The 21,873-nt window shown below is 36.0% G+C and overlaps 1 protein-coding gene across 2 annotated transcripts; it reads right to left on the bottom strand.

Annotated features, from left to right (window-relative positions):
* Nucleotides 1-274: 274 nt before the first annotated feature.
* On the bottom strand, nucleotides 275-21,871 carry PPWD1 (peptidylprolyl isomerase domain and WD repeat containing 1). Of its 2 annotated transcripts, none has more exons than XM_082723054.1 (11): nucleotides 21,591-21,871; nucleotides 17,265-17,367; nucleotides 15,993-16,093; nucleotides 15,729-15,849; nucleotides 13,439-13,886; nucleotides 7,908-8,098; nucleotides 6,854-7,043; nucleotides 3,916-4,097; nucleotides 3,199-3,280; nucleotides 1,666-1,848; nucleotides 275-578 (listed from the first exon to the last, which is right to left on the bottom strand). In XM_082723054.1, the coding sequence occupies exons 1-11, from the start codon at nucleotides 21,784-21,786 to the stop codon at nucleotides 435-437; spliced, it is 1,941 nt and encodes a 646-aa protein (XP_082579180.1). In that variant the 5' UTR covers nucleotides 21,787-21,871; the 3' UTR covers nucleotides 275-434. The 2 variants fall into 2 exon arrangements, with proteins under 2 accessions (XP_082579180.1, XP_082579181.1); XM_082723055.1 differs by having other exon boundaries at nucleotides 21,508-21,801.
* Between the last annotated feature and the right edge of the window lie 2 nt (nucleotides 21,872-21,873).

Raw genomic sequence — 21,873 nt, forward strand, 5'->3', positions numbered from 1 at the left:
ATATGACATGAAACATAAACCTAAGAAAAGAAGGGACGTAGTATATTACTATTAGATCCTGTTATCCTTTTTTAGTGGATCTAAAGAAACATGCAGGCAGATAATGTGACTGTTTTAAAAAGCTAAGCAACCTATGCATATGATTCTCATTATTTAATCTGGTTTTGAGTCTCATGAAAGATTACGTGTAAGGGATGCTATTTGCCCAAATTTGTTCACTTCAGTTTATCACCTCCTAGGATGAGAAATGCTGCAAGAAAAATCAAAGGCAGAGTTTTTAAAAAGGACCTTTAATAAAAAATATAAAAACATAATATTGGATCCTTGAAACATGATTTGTATGTTCTGCAAGTCCTAAGAGCTTTCTAATGTAAAATAACCCTATTTGATATATGTGTGTTTTTATTTACACATACAGTGAGACAAACCTTATTTTACTTGACAGTAATATTTATGATGCTGACATCCTCATAGGGCTTATCTGTTTTGGGATTGACTTTGACATTGGAGATCCTTTGTACAACTTCCATTCCTTTAGTCACTCGTCCAAACACTGTGTGCTTATTATCAAGCCAAGGCTGCATTGGAGGAGAAATGGAAAATCTTGGTAAACCCAGATTTCTTAAATCATATCCTCTGGGTGAGCAAATTAAAGAGAATTTAAGTTTATGCTTCATTTTTAAAATTTAATTAAAAGGATATGCAGTTAACTTCATTTAACAGCTTTTAAGAGTGATTTCCATAATTATATGAAAAAATATAAAAGCACAGGATAATGTTTAATTAGATATCTGCATCTTTCAGACCAGATCTAGAAGATATTTGCTAAAGGTTAAGTCTCTCTGCATAGCTCAAGAATTATGCCTAAGGCTTTCAAATTTCTCTGCAGGATTCCTACCTGTATAAGAAAGAGGCAGTTTGGAACTGTTAGCACATGCTGCTCATTCATATTAGAGAGATGAGAGCTCAGATGCTGGCTCTTGCTGCCTACTTGACCTCTGGCAAGTTAATCATGTCTCACTGTTCATTTCCTCATCTATTTTTAAAACGGGGCATAGTGATACTAGAAGTACTATGAATATTACATGAGACTTTGTGCCTGATAGTAATTACAAATATTGTTCCTTTGTTGCATGGTGCTTCATTCCAAAAAATAAAGTGTAATAATTTGTATAATTTTGTGTAACTGCATAGCAAGAAAGTGCAATATTCTTATATTCTTATATAATGAATATTCTTCAATGAGTATAAAGAATATTCTTATATTCTTATATAATGCTGTATTTTAGCAGATCTACAGTGCTGTTGATTATGGGCTGTATTCTGATTTCCGAGATATAAAAATACAGAATAAAGCTCTTAAAATTCAGAATTCATATACTCTGATTTCTCCCATTCTGAAGATAAGGAAACAGCCCCAGAAGTAAAATTTGTTTTCTGTTGTACAACTAGTATTGGCAAGTTCACTTAAACTCAAATGTCCTGAGTTTTACAAAGTAAAATCCAATTTGTTAGGTAATTTTCTACTTTCTTATTTAAATTGTTTTCATTGTTATATCCTGGCAGATATAAATAATGGTAGAGAATCCTGTAGCTCTCTTCCACTGAATTCATTCTTCGATCATAATCTATGACTCTGTGGCTTATAGACAATGCTGTTCTTACCGTTGGTACTACTGTTATGAAAAACTGGGATCCATTAGTATTCGATCCAGCATTGGCCATGCTGAGTGTATATGGTCTGTCATGTCGTAATGTTGAATGAAATTCATCTTCAAATTCTCCTCCCCATATGCTTTCACCTCCCATACCAGTTCCTGTTGGATCTCCTGTCTGAATCATGAAGCCCTTAACAGGAAGCACACAAAAAACACATTACACTTCTCTTTTTCTATATGCACACTTTGGAATCTTATGTTTAAGAGTGTTGTATAGTCAGTAAAATCTTAACTTTTCTTAACTGTCTCTCTATAAACTGATTTTATTAACCTCAGTAAGTTATACTTTACTTTAAAAGATGTATTTCTATTGCTTAAACACTACCTTATTGACTGGAAACAAAACTGCAAAGATCTAATTTATAGACATGTACTGTCTTTCCCAATAATCTAATTAAAACCAATTAATATTGTAAGAAAGTTTTAGATCTGTATAGTGTGCTGTTTTATAGAATTGCCCCTCTTTTCTATCCTCCCTTTCCCTAAACACTCTGGATTGCCTGGTGAGTCATTTACTAATTCTTTCAGAACCCCCCAAATCTGATTATCCATCCCCCTTGTCATTTCTGACCTGCTAGTTACCCAGAACTGTATTACTGCATCATCTATTTTATGGAACACCGCTCAACAAAATCCTGGGCCAAGTTCTTTCTCTTCTTCAGGTTTTAATTAGTGGTTCTCAAAGATTAAGTGGCATCATGTCTCTTTTATTACTTAAAATCTTATCTGCTAGATCTAGACCTTATCCAGTCACTAGGTACAAATAACCTCAGCTTTGGGTTTTATCTAAGCATGACCTTTTACTCTGTATCTGACCCTGGCTTTAACTGCTGACAAAATACTGATGCAGTGTTTCTAAAAAGTACCAAGTTACTATTCCTGTGCTTGATTCCAAATCTGACATTCATGACCATCCTTTTTTTTTGGCTTCTACAGTCCATTTTTCCTATTTTTTTTTAAAGAATTTTATTTATTTGACAGAAAGAAAGCAAGCAAGTGAGCGAGCACAAGCAGGGGGAGTGACAGGCAGAGGGAGAAGGAGAAGCAGATTCCTTGAGAAGCAGGAAGCCCTATGTGGGGCTCCAATCCCAGGACCCCGGGATCATGACCTGAGCCAAAGGCAGATGCTTAACTGACTAAGCCACCCAGGCTACTTTTCCTATTCCTTTCTAACAAACTGATCATTGTGAGACAGGACGATTCCTTAGGTTTAAACCTATGGTTATGCAAAAACATACTGTTCCGGAAATCACTTAAATTTTCTGTCAACTTGGGGCACCTGGGTGGCTCAGTCAGGTAAGCATCTGACTCCCGGTTTCAGCTTGGGTCATGATCTCATGCCTGTGGGATAAAGCCCCGAGTTGGGCTCTACCTTCAGTGGGGAGTCTGCTTGAAGATTCTCTCCTTCTGCCCCTCTCATCACTGCTCGTGCTCTCTCTCAAATAAATAAATCTTCGAAAAAAATTTTTGTATACCTTACCTTAATTATACGGTGAAATGTATGTCCATTATAATAACCATTTCTACTGTGAACACAGAAGTTTTCCACTGTCTTAGGGCACCTAGTAAGACACATATTAAAAATATGAAATCTATTCAGGGCATCTTAAGAGTTTTCTTTGCAGTTGTGCTTCTTAATGGTGTTTTCAGTATCTTCTGAAACTTTCAGAATCATTTTTTTTTTCATAACCTCTTCTAACCTCAGGATAAACAAGAGTTGAAAGAGCATATAAGCCACAGTATATTCATATTGTTTAGTATATTATCTTTAGATCATGATTGCTTATTATATTTGAATTTGACAGTATTTAAATTTCAGAATCATTTAGCAGGTTAAAAAATACAACTACAGTACCTTAAGATACATATGTTCACTGAATTTGTATAGTGGGTTCAGTTCCTGGGAAAGGTAATTTTCTTTAAAAACCATATTGGGATATATAGTTAATATATTTGTATATCACTTATAGTTTACATTCAGCACTTTTGTAGCTATGTTTCATATTCCTAATAATAAACTTGTGAAGTATGTGTATAAACGTTTCCCATTTTCTAGAGGAACAATTACCAGAAAGCTAAAGGTAGATGCTCTATCAAACACTTCTTTAAAATTCAAGTTTTAGTAATTTTAAGTTGCACAGTTTCTTCAAATAAAGACATTTACATTGGTGTTTAAGACAACAGAAATAGTACATACTCAACAGGAAAAAGTTTGATGTGAATGTCTCCCATACTTGTGTGGATAATGGCACTATCTGAAACTCGTTTAGGTCCTTCAGCTTGAGTAGCTGCCATGACTTCTTCTTTCGAAGGTTTTTCATTAAAAACATCTCTGTCAGAATCTGCACTTTTTGTATCTTCTGGTTCTCGTTTGGTAAACTCAAAAGAAAATTAGAGTGAATGAATAAAATTTTCACCTGGTTAAAATTTAACAACAAGAATATTTCATTTCTATTTATGGTATTTAGGAAAAAGAATTCACATCAGAACAAATCCTTATTTCAGGAATCACTTCCTATCACAGGATGTGTAATACAGTTAAATTATTTTTACACTTGTCTAATATGAAAATCCATTAATGAAAATGTATGATTTCAAATGGGATTTAATTTCTTTTTGGGTACACATTTAACAAGATGCAGTTTTATTTGAGGTAGCTCTCTGCTTCTGCCAGCTAATATGTCAAAACCTGTCATCTGTTGCTTACTTTCCACTATTTAGATTTCCTGGGTTTGAATTCTAGCTCCGCTACTGACTAGTTAACATGATTTGGGGGAAGTAAATTCATTTCTTCCATTTCCTCATTCATAAATGGGGATGATAATAACTACCTCAAAGTGGTACCTGCTGCGAAGATTAAATGAAGGGATATAACATGCTTAGGGAACAGTGCCTAATGTATAAGGTACTATATACATATTAGTAATTGTTATTACAAAAGCAGAACCTGGTGCTAGGTAGCCTGAGGATTCAAAGATGAATCAGAAATGCATCTTAACTTTCTTTTTTTATTGTCTGCAAAGCCCCATCTGTTCTATCTAAATCCTGAAGCTTGGGAGAAAGAATGTAAATTTTGAGTGAAGTTGTAGAAATTTCAGGGTACCTCAGGGTATTGGGAAAACTGAAAGAAACCTTTCAGTTGTTAAAACTTCGGACTTCTCTAAGCCTGTTTTGTTTTGTTTGTTTGTTTTTTGTTTTTTAACTTGACTTTCATTAAGTAGAGACTTTTTCTCCCAAGAAAGCCCTACCTGATAACCAACTGAGTTCCAGGAAGTAAAGCCAGTGTCCCAGGCTCCATCTCGCCTAATGTCATTCCTGATCTATTTGTATAAGGTCCAAATTAACAAACAACCAAGGTAGAATGTTGTTGCCTTATAATGTTACTCTCCAGTTTTCAAAGGAAGGGCATGTCTGCTGTATGATTTATCTACATCAATTTTTAAATAGTTGTCTTGATTTAGCTCATGTATTAAACTACTAGAGTTCAAATTCTGTAAAATTTTATCTCATGATACTGGATTTGAAAAAAGGATAAATTTATACATATGTATACCATTTTGCTTTTTACTCATGAATAAGTGTGTCTAAAAATGAAAGAATTTTATATTAGCTGTATAAAGATGCACATAGAGGGACTTTCTTTTTCTTCAGTGATTACAAGGAACACATATGATTTAATCAACATAAAAGTAAACTCTAGAGGAAGAAAAGGAAAATGTAACTTGTTAAAGTTTTTGATGAAGTGAATGGAACATTAGTACATGTTTTTAGTGTATACCAAGGATTCCCTATTACAATTAACTTTTACCTTCAAAACAGTTAAATTACAGCTAAAACAAGAAAAATTCTTTTTCTTCAGTGTGTATTAATTTTTTAGCAAAGACCTTGACTATTATAAATAAAATTTTCATCTTAAAAGAATGTACCCATTTTAGGCTAAAAGTTTGGTTGCGATAAGCTGCTATTTCCCACATTTATCAAATGCTGGTAACCTGAATAGCATCACAGCTGCTTACAATATATCAGATGAAAGAATGAGTATACTATAATGAGCCAGACACTTTACCAAACCTTGTGAATAAAACATGAGGTCCTGTGAAGAAAACATAAGGTCCTGTATTTGAGAATTTTATATGAAGGAGGAGATGATAGGGTCAGAGATTTTAAAAAAGAAAAGAAAAGAAAAGAAATTATTCCAAGAACTGTGACATAGTGCACAAGCAAGCATACCTAATCAGACCTGATGTCGAGAGAAGGCTTCCAAACTGAGACCTAGTGAGAGTGCGGACTGGGGACAGGTGTGTTACTGGCAACAGGAAGAGCCTGCGCAAACACCTTGAGGTAAACAAGGACACTCAATTACTGCAAACGGGATCAAATTCAGTACAGTTTAGCAAATGAACTAAAAATGAAGAAAGACAGGTAGAAGAGCCATGTAATATAGATATTTGAGGAGCCATTAAAAGATTTTAGGCAGAAAAATAGCCAAATTTGGGACTTAGGAAGTCTCTGACTTCAGTGGGGAAAACAGAAGGGTAGGGCAGAGGTCTCTGTATTTTAGATTTTTTCTGGTTGGCTTAACCATTAGGATGCTGCTACTCTTAGATAGCTTGGTAGTTTGATTCTGAGCCCAGTGTTAGTTAACATGCAAAGTACCTGTAGTACTGTAGAAAAAAATAATTCCTCAGGAATATTCACTTTTAAAATAGCACCATTACAAGGGAGTTAAAAGGCAATAAATAGAAATGTGCTTAGAGAAGGAAGTGTGCAAGTTCAAGGGAGATAAATTGTTTCAGAAAAAAAGATGAAAAACAATCTTTTGCAGAATTTTAAAACCCCATAGCAAAGCTATTTTGGATGCAATTATTACCATAACCGCTTATTCCCTAACCTCTAAGACAACACAAACAGTTGCAGAAGCCAGGTTGAAAAATTTTCAAAACAGGAAGAAAACAGTACAAAATCAAGTCCTAGTTAAAAATTCTACAATATTAATGTTTTAAGATAGTATTCTGGTTGTTTAGAAAGTCTGCTATTATTGCCAACATTCTCTTCAGTTGAAAGCACAAGACAAGAAAATAAAACTCCAACCAAATTGGAAGAATTAAGGTCTTTTTCCTTGTACTTCCGCATACCATATAAAATCTGTTCTTTTTGAAAGATGTACAAACTATTGTCGGGTCAGCTTGAATATTCTGAAGAACAGGGTTTTCAGAAGCTTTCATTTCTATAGTAGTTGCAGCACGATGTTTTTTGGCTATTCCCTGGAACAAAGCCAACTGCATCACTCTAATATTTTCTTGCTTGCCTAAGATGCGCACACACCTAGAAAATACATTTTATACAATAAAATTATCAGAATGAAGTCCAATTACAAAAACTTTATAGTTAAAAGGTAGGAATCAATTATCCTTTATCCTTTACCTTTGTATAAAATAACTAGTAAAAGTTTAAAGAAATGTTTCTCTATCCCCCTCCCCCAAAAAGAATGATTTTAAATTGGTAGGTGGCTGGAACCTCCAGGTTAAAAAAAATACATTCAGTCATATAGTTTTAACTAATCCCTGTCGCTATTATTTTAATCATTCTGTAAACCTTCAAAGATTCTATACTGCCAAGAACTACAATATAAATTTGTTTACATGTGAAAATGTACAGCACTAGATTTTTTTCTCTTTATAATATACTTTAAGTTCTTTGCATTTATATTCAGTGATAGTATCTTACTGTGGCTATTTTGTACTAAAACCAAATGGACTGTTTGCACAAAAGGCTTATGGTGGTTTCATGCATTTTAACTTCTGATTTTATGTCTAGCAGGATGTAATGCTGAATTCTGTGGTTAAAATATTTGGCAACATTTAACATGAACCAGGCTAATTTAAATCAATAAGCAAAAGAGAGACTGAAACTTGTTAAAAAAAACACACACACACACACACAACACAACTTGAAACTATGCATATCTTTTTTCCACTTCTTTTACAAACATGAGTGGAAACTTTTTACATAAGATTATAAACAACCAAAAGACCACAGAAAAATCCAGTCAAAACATTTGGTTAAGTTTAGACATTTGGGACCATTCCACTTGTCCGGGAACAAACAAAACTCCCATTGTTTCCCTAGAGGAGAAAATGGTCCCCCCAAAATGAATGCACTTTTAAAACATTTCATGTTAAAACTTACCGGTTTGTTTCTACATTTATAACTTTAATGCCTAGCATTGTTCCATACAGCACGAAGTGTCCAGTCTCATCAAAAACTATGTTAATTAATCTTACTGCATCCACTTTTTCCAACTCACGTTCTACAGCCATTCGTCGGCCAAATTCCATGTCGGGTAACTGTTGCCTCATCTGCTGGAGTTCAGTAAACATCTAAGAAGCAAACCATTTATTAACAAAAAAGCTACATGATAAAGGGAATGAGGTTTTTTTTAAATATTTTGTTTATTTACTTGACAGAGAGATCACAAGTAGGTAGAGAGGCAAGGAGGAAGCAGGCTCCTTGTTGAGCAGAGAGCCCAATGCGGGGTTCGATCCCAGGACCCTGAGAGCATGACCTGAGCTGAAGGCAGAGGCCTTAACCCACTGAGCCACCCAGGCGCCCTGGGAATGAGAATTTAAATAGAAGCACAGAACACATTAAGAGCTACTGAAAGTTTATATACTTATGCGTCATCTTCAGGAGGATTCTAAATACTATAAGCAGAAAATAAGTTCAATCATAAAAAATAGTATTTATGCTAACTGGTTCTTCTTAAAAGTTTATGTAACTACTGTTTTCTCTATTGAAACTCTATCTATTGCCTTTTACAAGCCGCGGACTAGTACTTTCCAATAGAAATATAATGGAAACCACATACATAATTTTACATTTTCTAGTAGCTACTTAAAAAAAAAACAGGTGAAATTAGTCTTAATAATATTTTATTCAGGGATGCATGGGTGGCTCAGTTGATTAAGCATCTGCCTTCAGCTTAGGTTATGATCCTGGGTTCCTGGAATTGAGTCCTGCATCAGGCTCCCTGCTGAGTAGGGATCCTGCTTCTCCCTCTGCCTGCTGCCTCCCCTGCTTGTGCTTTCTCTCTCTCTCTCTGAGACAAATAAAATCTTCAGAAAAAATGTTTTATTGAACCCAATATATCCAAAATATAATCATTTAAGCTTTAGGCAATATTAAAAAATTGAGATGGGGCACCTGGCTGGCTCAGGTGGTAGAGGATGTGACTCTTGATCTCAGAGTTATAAGTTCAAGGCCCATGATGGGTGTAGAGAATACTTAAAAATAAAAATCTTTTTCTTTTTTTTTTTTTAAGATTTTATTTATTTATTTGACAGAGAACACAAGTAGGCAGAGAGGCAGGCAGAGAGAGAGGAAGGAAAGCAGGCTCCCTGCTGAGCAGAGAGCCTGATGCAGGACTCAATCTCAGGACCCTGAGATCCTGACCCAAGCCGAAGGCAGCGGCTTAACCCACTGAGCCACCCAGGCGCCCTTAAAAATAAAATCTTAAAAAACATTTTTTGAGATATATTACATTCTATGTTTCTTATATTAGGTTTTTGAAATCCTGTATTTTATACTTTCAGCCCATCTCAATTTGGACTAGCTTCCTATCAAGTGCTCAACAGCCACATGTGGCTAGTTGGCCACATTTGGACAACACAACTAGACTGTAAGGTCCCTATACAGGGATCATGGGCTTGACATGATGTAACAGGCACTCAGTTTTTGTTGAATGAATGAACTTTTTTTTTTTAAAAGATATTATTTATTTATTTATTTGACAGAGAAAGGAGAGAGAGAGATCACAAGCAGGCAGAGAGGCAGGCAGAGAAAGGAGAGGGGGAAGCAGGCTTCCCACCAAGTAGAAAGCCCGATGAGGGGCTCGATTCCAGGATGCCGGGATCGTGACCTGAGCTGAAGGCAGAGGCTTTAACCCACTGAGCTACCCAGGCACCCCTGAATGAATAAACTCTTATTATTTCACTAATTTATAATGATTTCATGACATTTTAGAAAATGTTTCAAGTGGGGCACCTGGGTGGCTCAGTGGGTTAAAGCCTCTTGCCTTCAGCTCAGGTCATGATCCCAGGGTCCTGGGATCGAGCCCCGCACTGGGCTCTCGGTTCAGCGGGAAGCCTGCTTCCTCCTCTCTCTCTGCCTGCTTCGCTGCCTACTTGTGATCTCCATCTCTCAAATAAATAAATAAAATCTTTAAAAAAAAATGTTTCAAGTTATTTTAACAGAGAGTACAACACAGATTATCATTAGGTAAATGTGATTTTGTGTGGATGATTATTTTTGAGTGCTCTCTAGTTTTGTTATTTGGTTTTCTTTAGATATTTAAAATAATTTCAGATAGGGTCACATCATAATTACTATGTATTATTATACTGTAAGTTTCCCCCAAAATATGATCTTTCATACACTTTTCCAGATATTTAGGGCATCAAGCAGAATTCAAAAGTAGGTCTCCACTGGTGATAGAAAGAAACCAGGCTTATGTTCAATCTTTTTTTTTTTCAGGCTTGCATTCACTAGAAATCCTTTTTTTCTAGATACGGAGAGAACAATGTAAGTAACTCCAAAAGACAAAAGGAGGTATGTGTATGAGGGAACAAGAAGAAGCAAAGTTCTTACAGGACAGATAAAAAGCCTGGTCATTAGAGTTTCTTGTGTCCAGTCTCTGAGACTGATAATTGTTTGTTTGTATGCTAGAAATAGCCTACATGCCAGAGTAAATTTTTGTAATGAGGGATTCTTGATTTTTTTGTTACAGAGAAGATTCATTTCCTTTCCTTTTTTTTTTTTAAGGATTTATTTTAATTAATTAATTAATTAATTGATTGATTTGACAGCAAGAGCGAGAGAGATCACAGAGGGAGAAACAAACTCGCCGCTGAGCAGGGAGCCCAATGTAGGGCTCGATCCCAGGATTCCAAGATCATGACTTGAGCCAAAGGCAGACACATAACTGAGCCCCCAGGCACCCCAAGAAGATTCATTTTCACTGGCCCTCTGCCAGTGAAAATGAAGTATTTCATAAATACTTCTGCTAGTGAAGTATTTCATAAATGTTAATCCAACCTGATAAGTACATCAGTATCTTTTTACATATTCTAGTCTTAATACCACGGCCTCTGTGCTACAGAACTATATAGCCATAGGCCGCATATGCATATCTCTTTAACTGTGAGATTTCACACATTCACTACTCACTAGCATTCTAACTAATTTACTTGGCATTTGTTTTTGTTTTGTTTTGGTAACTTATTTTATTCTAAATCTCAATCTGATCATAAGCTTTACTACTGATTTTCTCTTATCATCTCAGCACTCTGACTTCAAGAAATGTTGAAGACAAGGATGAACAGAGTGGACTGAACAGCTCAAGAGTATTCGTGTTAAGAGATATACATCCAGAGATGGTGTTTTAATTTTTTTTAAATTTTATTTAGTTTTTTAAAGACTGTGTTTTAAATGTTTTAATATTTAGTTACTGTCTAACATTAAAGAAGAAAACATTACAAAGGATGTTTTCTCCTTTTCTTAAAAGTATAGGGGAGAGCTATTCTCTTCCACCAAGAAAATGAGTCATGGGGATGATTTGACTGCAAATACATCTTCACACTTGTCTGGATTCATACTACTTTAGGCAGATAATCTACCCAACTTACTGCTACTTGCCACCAAATAAGAGTGTCACTGATAAAAAATAATAGAATTTAAGACCTTAATGCAGGGAGTCTAATATAAATTGGTCACTACCAAGACTGTAAAATTGACAAGGTCATACAATAAACATTACTGCTACAAAGGTTCAACCCACAGATTCTTAGAAGATCCAACATACCATTAGCAATGATGAAATCCAAATTTCCACAAAAAAACAGTTAACTTTGCATGGATAGAAACTCTTATTCTACAATTACATGCTTTAACAAATTCTTTTTTTGTTTTTTTGTTTTGTTTTGTTTTAACAAATTCTTGTTAGCAGTTATGTATCAGGTATTGTTCTCAGTGCTGGAGATACAAACAGGAACCAAAATAGATAAGGGACCATAGATTCATAGAGTTTAATTTATGAGGGGTTGATGCGTATTGATCAAAAATAAGACCATGCCAAATGCTCTACAGTAAAATTAAATAGTGACACTGAGTCACGTTAAAAAGAAAAATTGTCCTACGGGTAGATAGGTGACTCAGTTGGTTAACCAACCAACTCTTGGTTTTGGCTCAGGTTGTAAACTCATGGGTGTTAAGATCAAGCCCCAAGTCAGGCTCTACACTGAGCAAGGGCTGAGTCTGCTTGAAGATTCTCTCTCTCTGATCCCCACTCCAGCTTGCAGGTATGCTTACCCTCTCTTGTCCCCTCTGTAAAGTAAATAAGTAAATCTTAAAAAAAAAAAAAAACTGTCTTGGATTATATGAACAGCGAATTCCCATAGGAAGTGACCCTTTAAATAAGATTTGAAGTGTAAATTCAACAGGTAATGGAAAGAATGGGGGAGGGGTGACCCCAGGCAGCAGCAACAGCATATGCAAAGGCCCTATAGTGGGAGACATGTTCAAGAAATTGAAAGAAAGCCTAAATGGCTATAGTAAGAGGCAGGGAGAAAGGTGATTTACAGTAGGGTAGAGCAGTAGGCAAAGGCCACAACAAGGCAGGCCATGAATTTGGTCCTGATTCTAAGAACAGGAAGTCACTAAAAGGTTCAAAGAATGACATGATCAGATGTGCATTTAAAGAAAAATCAAAAAACAAAAAACAAAAAACAACTGCTCCAGGGGCACCTGGGTGGCTCAGTGGATTAAAGCCTCTGCCTTCGGCTTGGGTCGTGATCCCCGAGTCCTGGGATCGATCCCTGTGTCTGGCGCTCTGCTTGGCGGGGATCCTGCTTCCCGCCCCACCTCTCTGCCTACTTGTGATCTGTCAAATAAATAAATAAACTCTTTAAAAAAATAAATAAAAATTTAAAATTTAAAATTAAAAAAAAAATTTGCTCTGGGTACAGCATGTGTAACAGATTAGGAGGAAGCCAGGACACAGGCAGTAGGCCATGAGATCGTCTATGCAAAAGATCATGAGCTTTAGTACTGACAGCTGTGCTGAAAGAAACTGATAAATTTAAAGCATATTTAGAAAGTAAAACTGACAGGACTCATGATGAATTAAAAAGAGGGGTAAGGAAAAAGAGTTAAGGATGATTCAGGTTTCTTTGGTTTGTGCAAGCAAATGGATATTGGTGCCATTCATGAAGACCAGCAAAACAAAGCAAAACAAAAAAACCAAAACCAAACCAAACCAAACCAAAGGATAGCACCAGCTCTTTTCACAACAGAAAGCTGGAAAAATCAATTTGGGAGCAGTCATACAAACAGGCAGGAATGAACAGAGTTAAGAAAAGGGTAAGAAAAAAGTCTAGAATGAGTTTTGAGAAGTTTAAGAGGATGAACTTACAAACAAAACTAAACTAGAAACAGCCACATAAATGTAAGAATAATTGGCTCAAAAGATACCACATCATAAACCTAGGGAAGAGAGTTCTGAAGAACAATGAAAGAGAGAAGACAGTTGATGATATCTTCAATGTGCTCAGAGAAAATAACCATCCATGTAAATATCTACACCCACAAAAAATATCTTTAAAGAAACAGCATAAAATAAAGACATTCAGAAAAGGAAACAGTCATTAAATTTATATTGTACTTACACTTAGTGATTCATCAAAGACTCTCATGAGTTTTCCAGTTAAAAATCTGAAAATTCTAACTTTTCTATCAGAACCAATAGTCGCTATTTTCTTCCCATCAGGTGAAAAACATATGCTGGTTGGATAAGCCTTGCACTTGGCAAATTCATATAAATCTGTGTCAGTTTTATATTCCCAGTTCACATTTTTGGGGAACTTATACTCATGAGGAGGCCCAGTCCAGTATTCAATCATTCCAGATTTATCAGAAGACACTATTGCTTTGTAAACTGCATTCAGCCGTATCTGAGTAAGAGGTGATGTATGGAGTTTGTCAAAGATATGAAGTGGCTGGTTATCTCCTCGACCATCATAAATGAAAATTTTTCCTGTGCTCTTCTCAGAAGCAGCAACTGAAGAGATGGCATCCCCTGGGCAATAGATCCACTCACACTGTCCAGGAAAATAGCTAAAATATTTAAGAATTGAGGGAAAAAAGAGATCAATACAAATAATCATCTTTTTCCACCCTCACTAACAGCAAAGTGCCCTGGACAATGATTTGATTAATTTTGGATTCCTTGCTCAAAGTAGCAGAGAGATAGAAAATGGGAAGGAACTAAGAGAGTTCCTAATTTTTCCTCTTTCGGACCTCAGACCACAGGATTTATCAAAACCACAAAAAAAACTGCAGATAGTAGATCATTTACTTCTTCTGGGTAGATAAGAAAACCTAATCAGACCCCAAACTCAAAATATTTCAAGGCATTGCCTTTTGGATTTCTGTCCACATCTCAGTCTATGTGAAACTTACTTTTAAATAGGTTAGCATGTAACAGTATACTTGATAAATCCATCCTTGAAATGTTTAATATAAAAACATTTTAGTTATGACTGTGATCAAAAGAAAAACATTTTGATATCGCATTCTCATTATTTATCTTAAAAATATAAAGTTGATCTTAAAACTTGATCTTAAAACTATAAAGTTTGAACATGCTACCTGATGAACAAAGGGTAAAAGAACTGGGACAAATTTAATTAATTCACTGAACTTACACACTCAAATGAGTGTTGTCTCCTATGCAGTCAAGTTTGAGAAGTTACACAGTTATTCCAATGTTGGTGCTGATGATCAAAACTTTCTTGGAACTTCTCAAAACTTTTTTAGAATTTTTACCGAAACTTATTAAAAAAAATACTCTTTTAATATCCTCAAAGACGGCAAAGGTTCAACATTTATCAATAGATTTAATTTTTAAAAACCGCTAGTGTGGGTAAACACAGCAAGGGAATAAGACAGATAACCAAAAGATATTTCTATTTCTAGTCAAAAATAAGTTCTAACCATAAGTAATGAGACTGATTTCCTTTAGTGGCTCATAAACTGGTTTTGAAGGAAATTCCAAAAGAAATCCCATTATGTAATGAACTGTTGTTCTCCTTCCCCCACCATTCATATGTTGCAGTTACCCAAGGTGATCGTATCTGGAGATAATTAGGAGGTAATTAAGGTTGAATGAGGTCATAAATGTGAGACCCTAATCCCAAAGGCCTGTGGCCTGAGTAGGGAAAGATCAAGATACCATTCCTCCCTACATCCTGTCCCCAAAGAGAGTCCTCACCACAAATTAAACCCTGCTGGAACCTTGATCTTGACTTTTCAGCCTCCAGAACTCTAAGAAAATAAAATTCTACTGTTTAATCCACTTAGCCTATGGTCTTTTCTAATGACAGTGTGAGCTAAGACAAGTCCCAAACTTTCTGACAATACTATGACTTTAAAGCTGACATTCATTAAGATATATCTAAATTCAGTATAGTATCTGAAGAAAGACATGCTTCAAGTATTCATCTAATTCCTGTACAGTCCAACCACATAGGCTGGGTATCAATATACTTCAAAGTTTAAATTAACCAACAAATCACTTCAAGTTCAAAATGTACACAAGCCTTATAAGGCACAATACAGATGACTGAAATAAACACAGCAAAGAAGTTAATTCTAAGCACCAGTATTTTCGACATGATGGATCCTGTTCCTCCATTAAGTAATGTCAAATGGATATAATGAATCCTTACTATGATGCTGATTAAAAACTTCTACTGTGATTAATGAGAAAACCACAGCAGAAGCCTCCAAAAAGATCATAACAAGGATTCATACTGAATTTTCCTAAGCAAAATTCAAAGGCACATTTTTTAATGGGATGGCAATATAATCTGTTTAAAAATATCTACCAAATGGTGACATTCAGTTTAAAACTTATTTCACTAAGTTAAAAAATATATACTTTAAAAAAAGACTCACCCAAGCTTCAGCATATTGATCATGTCAAAGTTCACTACATCAAACACCTTCATTGCTTTATCATCACCCACAGAACAGAACAATGCTCCCTCAGAGCTAACTGCAATACTCTCAATAACTCCTATTTAAATAAATCAAATTAAAAACTAGTAAATACCAATGAAACAAATATACATGATCCAATGAAAAAAATTTTTAAAAGAAACTTTAACCAATACAATTTAAGAGAGCTACACAAACACAAACTCAAAGTGAAATTCTTACCCAGATGACTACGAAAATGTTTAACAAATTCAATTCCCTCTTCTATTTTTTTCCAGAACTTAACATGTCCATCATGACTGGCAGTAATAATAAAGTCTGTCCTGCATATATAAAATTATAAAAGTTAATTTGTAGAACAGATCTATGAATTACTTAGTACCCCCAAAGCAATCATTCATGAGAGTTTCTGACTTTCAAAGTAGGTTTTTAAAAAAATATCTTCCTTTATGAAGACTACTATATGACATATAAAAAAAAAATCTTCCTTTATGAAGGCCATTATTGCAAACTTTGTAGTTCTTTTCTGGATTTTTTAATAGTTGCTGTGGTACTAATTTTAATCCCAAGAACTAGGATCAGAATTGAGCTAGCACTTGACATTAAAAAAAAGAAATTTCACCAGCAATCACTAGACCCTATAACCCATTAATGTTAAGATCACCCTATAGGCAGTGTTTTCAGAAGGAAAATTACATTAGTTTTCAGAAACTGATAAATCATTAAATCTCAATATATTCCTTCTCTATACAGCAAAGTTCAACATACATTTGGTTTGTATCCTATCCAAGGTGTTTGGTTAAGTATCAAAAAGATTTTATACAGAATAGTCTGCCTTGTATGATATATAAAAATGAAAGCCATTTATTGAAACCTAGACTATGTCAGGTACTTTACACATCTTACTTTGAACACCCTTCTTGTATGATATAGGAAAGAGAATGTAGGCCTTTATTTAACTTCAACTATTACAAAACCTGTGACATTAAACAGAAATCCATAGTATCCTAGAGTTACCTCTACAAATCCTCCTCAAAACTGAAGCATTTTTATAAAACACATTTTAAAAAAATATATATTTTATTTGGAGTGCCTGGGTGGCTCAGTGGGTTAAGCCTCTCTGCCTTTGGCTTAGGTCATGATCCCAGGATCCTGGGATTGAGCCCTGTGTTGGGCTCTCTGCTCAGCAGGGAGCCTACTTCCCTTCCTCTCTCTGCCTGCTTCTGATCTCTGTCAAATAAATAAATAAAAATCTTTTAAAAAATAAATTTAAAAAATTTTATTTATTTGACAGATCACAAGTTGGCAGAGAGGCAGGCAGAGGGGGTGGGGGAAAGCAGACTCCCCACCAAGCAGAAAGCCAGATGTGGGGCTCAATCTCAGGACCCTGAGATCATGACCTGAGCCGAAGGCAGAAGCATAACCCACTGAGCCACCCAGGGGCCCCTAAAAAACCTTTTTTAGAAAGAAATTAAAATGATGTGATAGACTTACTTGGTGCATACCACATGGGTGATAACATCTCTATGCATGTAACTGCGTTCATACATAGATGCACTGGGGAGATTTTCAAGATAGACTCTTTCAAACTCTAGAACTGAAGGAAAAAAAAAGTAAAGAAAAATGTATTTTTAACTGGAACTATATACTATTTTGTATTTAAGATTTTCTAAATTCTATTTTGCATTTTCTTCTAGATTTTCTTAAAATTCTCTTAATTCACATGTAATGAAAAAAAATTTAGTGTCTGTTACATCACTTTTAACTTCTATTGTTTTATAGTAGTGAATAGCACCATTATTTAGTTAGTCATGACAGGTTCTAAGGTAGTATAAAAAGGCTTAACTGTCCACAGAACTTAAGAACTGAATAATTATGACTTATTATGAAGGTTCCATTAAGAAACAAAAACCTTTAAAAGTTTCATCAAATTATCATAACCATCTTTTTAGCCATGTAGAATCAATTATTAGTTTTAACTGAAATAAGTAACAAGAGGACCATGGCCACTGATGTCTGTTTATCTTTAAAGGCACTAATCCTCTCTGAAGTCACTGATACTGGCATTAGAGCAGGTTAACATGAAAAAATTAGAAACAGATTTTTAGAGCTGAAAAAAATTCTAGAGTTCTCAACTTTTCAGGGACAAAACATTTGTTAAAAGTGTTAATTCGGGGCGCCTGGGTGGCTCAGTGGGTTAAAGCCTCTGCTTTCGGCTTGGGTCATGATCCCGGGGGTCCTGGGATCGAGCCCCACATCGGGCTCTCTGCTCAGCGGGGAGCCTGCTTCCTCCTCTCTCTGCCTGCCTCTCTGACTACTTGCGATCTGTCAAATAAATAAATAAAATCTTAAAAAAAAAAAGTGTTAATCCGAGGAAATACTGATTTCATTACAGGACCTATGAACAATTTTACTAGCAAAAATTGACATATCTAGTAAAATAATCCAATGATGGCCAAATGGAACTATAAAAATTGCTACATTAAATGAGATGTTTTGTAGTTTTTCATTAACCAATGCATAGCAGACTCAAACTGGTGCCCAACGAACTCCTTTTTCCTTCACTTTTAGTAACAGAATGCCCATTTTTACATGGGCATGTTGATATCCAGCTGTTATTAAAGGGACATTTCTCAACTTCTCCAGAGTTAGGTGTGACCATGACCATGTGTCAATGAGAAATGTTGTACAACAATGAGGAAGTCTCTTTCAAAAAGTGTTCCCTTGTTCCCTTCCTCAGTCCTACAACTTGGAACTGGGATAACAGCACTGTTATTTCTAATAAACACTCAGGATAAAGATGAGGGCCATATCTTAGTGATGTTAGGGCAGAAAGCTGCAAAGAGCGTCCGTCTGGAGCCTCTATACCAATCTTAGACTGTTTACTTTGGGACTCCTTTTACACATGAAAGAAGTAGACTTCTGTCTTTTTTTTTTTTTTTTTAAGTAGATTTTATTTATTTATTTATTTACCTGTCAGAGCAAGAGAGAGTGCAAGTGTGCACAAGTAGGCAGAGTGGCAGGCAGAGGGGGAGAGAAGCAGGCTCCCTGCCGAGCAAGGAGCCTGATACGGGACTTGATTCCAGGACCCTGGGATCATGACCTGAGTCAAAGGCAGTGCCTTAGCTGACTACGCCACCCAAGTGTTCCAGACCTCTGTCTTTTTTAATGTTATTGACTTTTTGGGTCTTTATGTAATAGGCAGGTAATATAATCCTATCTGATACCATTCCTTTTGCTGCTAGTTAGTTTACTTGTTGAGCAGATGAAAAGAAAATAGGTTAAGGCTCATGGACATGAAGAACACATAACTCTTGTCTTTGAGAAACCATCAGTTTAATTAAAAGTAGTACCATATAATAATTTATAATGTCTTTCTGAAAATGAGTACAAAAATCCAGTGTCAAAAGATCATGTTCTATTTCTAGAAATATATTATCAAATTCCTGTCTTTTTATTTTTTTTAAGATTTTATTTATTTTTTTGACAGAGAGAGATCCCAATTAGGCAGAGAGGCAGGCAGAGAGAGAGAAAGAGAGGAGGAAGCAGGCTTCCTGCCAAGCAGAGAGCCTGATGCGGGACTTGATCCCAGGACCTTGAGATCATGACCTGAGCCGAGGGCAGAGGCTTAACACACTAAGCCACCCAAGTGTCAAGGTAGAGGCTTAACCCGCTGAGCCACACAGGCGCCCCTATTTTTTTTTTTTTAAAGATTTTATTTTTAAGTAATCTCTGCACCCAACATGGTGCTTGAACTTACACTCCTGACATCAAAAGTCACATGTTCTACCGATGGAGCCAGCCAGTTGCCCCAAATTCCTGTCTTTTTAGATAATCTTCAATGATATTTTTCTAATGTCTCATACATGTTTTTAAATCTTAATTTTTTTCTTCAAACTTCAAACTATTGGCTTAAACACAATGAGCATCTACTTAAGGGCAAACATTTTTCTTTTTTGTGTGTGTTTTTTCTTTAAAGATTTTATTTATTTATTTCATAGACAGAGAGAGAGTACGAGCAGGGGGAGCAGCAGGGAAAGGGAGAAGCAGGCTCCCACGGAGCAGAGAACCCGATATGGGGCTTGATCCTAGGACCCTGGGATCATGACCTGAGCTAATGGCAGACACTTAACCGAATGAGCTGCCCAGGTGCCCCTAGGATGAACATTTTCACACCTAATTATTTCTGTCTCTGTCTCTACTGAATTAAGTTTTGTACAATATTTGTCTCTTAACACTAATATCAACACTTTGATATTTTTTTATTTTTCCATTAGAAAGGACATACAAAAATATTCTAATGCAACAGTAAGAGCAATAACTTTGTCATATTCATTCATTCAATAAATACTAAGTGAACACTTAACTATGTGCAAAGCATTGTAGCAAGCACTGAAGCAAAGTAGGAATGGACTTTGCTTTTAGAAGGGTATAGTCTTAGCAGTGGAAAAGAACATTAATCTATCACATGAATAAATATACAATTGTAAAATGTAGCAAGTGCAATGAGGAAGAAATTGCTATGGAAACATTTAACAGAAAGACCTAACAGTAAAAAAGATTATGTACTTTAAAGGTGTCAGTGGACAGTGTTTTAAAAAGTGCCTTCTTCAAAATCTGGATACATAAATTTGAAGTCTACCTGTAAATTCAGATGTTAAATATTACTTCAGATTTATGATTGATGCTCTTTAGAAACCCGGCCCAAACTGGAGACGTCACAGGCTTTAGAGAGGTGATGGTGAAGACGAATGCTACAGTTGAGCAAGTTAGCCAAGTGAAAAATGGTGAGGGAAATTATTCCAGGTATACACCATAACATCCTGGTAGGCATTCAAATAAGAAAAAAAGGCATGCCCCATTCTCAAGTATCTTAATATCTTAATATGTCTAGAGTACAGAGTAAGGAAGACAGAGTTAGGATAGAGAAGCAGTGGAAATGTTTTGGTGAGGTAAGGAGAGATAATGTCATGAACAGCCTTGTAGACCATTTGGGGAGTTTGGACTTTGTTTAGAAAATAATGAGGAATCACTGAAGAGTGTGAAGCAGAGAGAGAGAGAATGATAAAGTGATTTAACTTTCAGAAAAATCGTATTTTAATGATCTTACAAGTTAAGAAAGACATTTTATAGAACTTTTAAAATAAGAAAATTTAACCTCTGTCCCCACCCTTTTTATTTGATAAAACCTGTTCACTATTCCACGAAAGTAGGAAAATACTTCAGGCCCTGGTATCTCCTGCGTGTGGTTTGAAAACCACACCCCGCTGGTTTTAGATGAAAAATTTGTGATCCAGGAAACTTATGTAACTTTCCTACGTCAAAAAAGTAATTACTGGAAGAGTCAGAATTATAATCATCTTTACTAACTCTTTAGGATTCTAAATAGGCACCGCCCCCTCACCACCTCCCCGCGCGCCGCAACAAACTGCATTCCTGAACTAAAAGCCTTCAAGAAAACCTGACTCTCACATCTGCTAGACGGAGACAGAAATTCCAACCTCATTTACTTGCTGTAGGGATTAAACGAGAGCGCATAGGAAGTAGTGGCATAAATTAGCTTTAGCATCTATTAGAACACATTACTGTAACACATCCATGATTAACACTGTTTGGTATTACCAAAAGGATGCTGTACTCAGCCCAGGTCACTATTTCGGGAGAACGTGCAAGTATAGAATGACCAGCAATCAGAAGATCCTCTGTTCAGAGGGCACAAAACCCCGCAATCACACACCATCTGTTTTGGGGGTCTGGTTCGAAATCTCCCAGTCGGGGGATGCAGATTTCAACTCGCCCTGGGCTTATCTCTGTAGCTACCTTTCCTCTTCTTGGCCAATGTTGCCTCTACAGGTAAAGGCCCAACCCAGCGCTCTTCATTTTCCTCTTCATTCTCTTGAGCCACCGCCACTACCACTGTCAGCTCTCTTTCGCTGAGTTCTGTTTTTTCCGGTTCCTCCGGGTCCCGGCGCCTTCTCCTTCTCAGCTGCGAATCGCTACCACCTTCCGACGCCATGTTGCCCGAATTGTCAGAAACGGCGCGACACACGCAGCTCGCTACCAATCTTAAAAGCGGCGCAGTTTGTCCGTCAGCGGCCAAGCG

The sequence above is a fragment of the Mustela nivalis genome (assembly GCF_964662115.1).
Source record: "Mustela nivalis genome assembly, chromosome: 3".
In the NCBI taxonomy this organism is placed as follows: Eukaryota; Metazoa; Chordata; class Mammalia; order Carnivora; family Mustelidae; genus Mustela; species Mustela nivalis.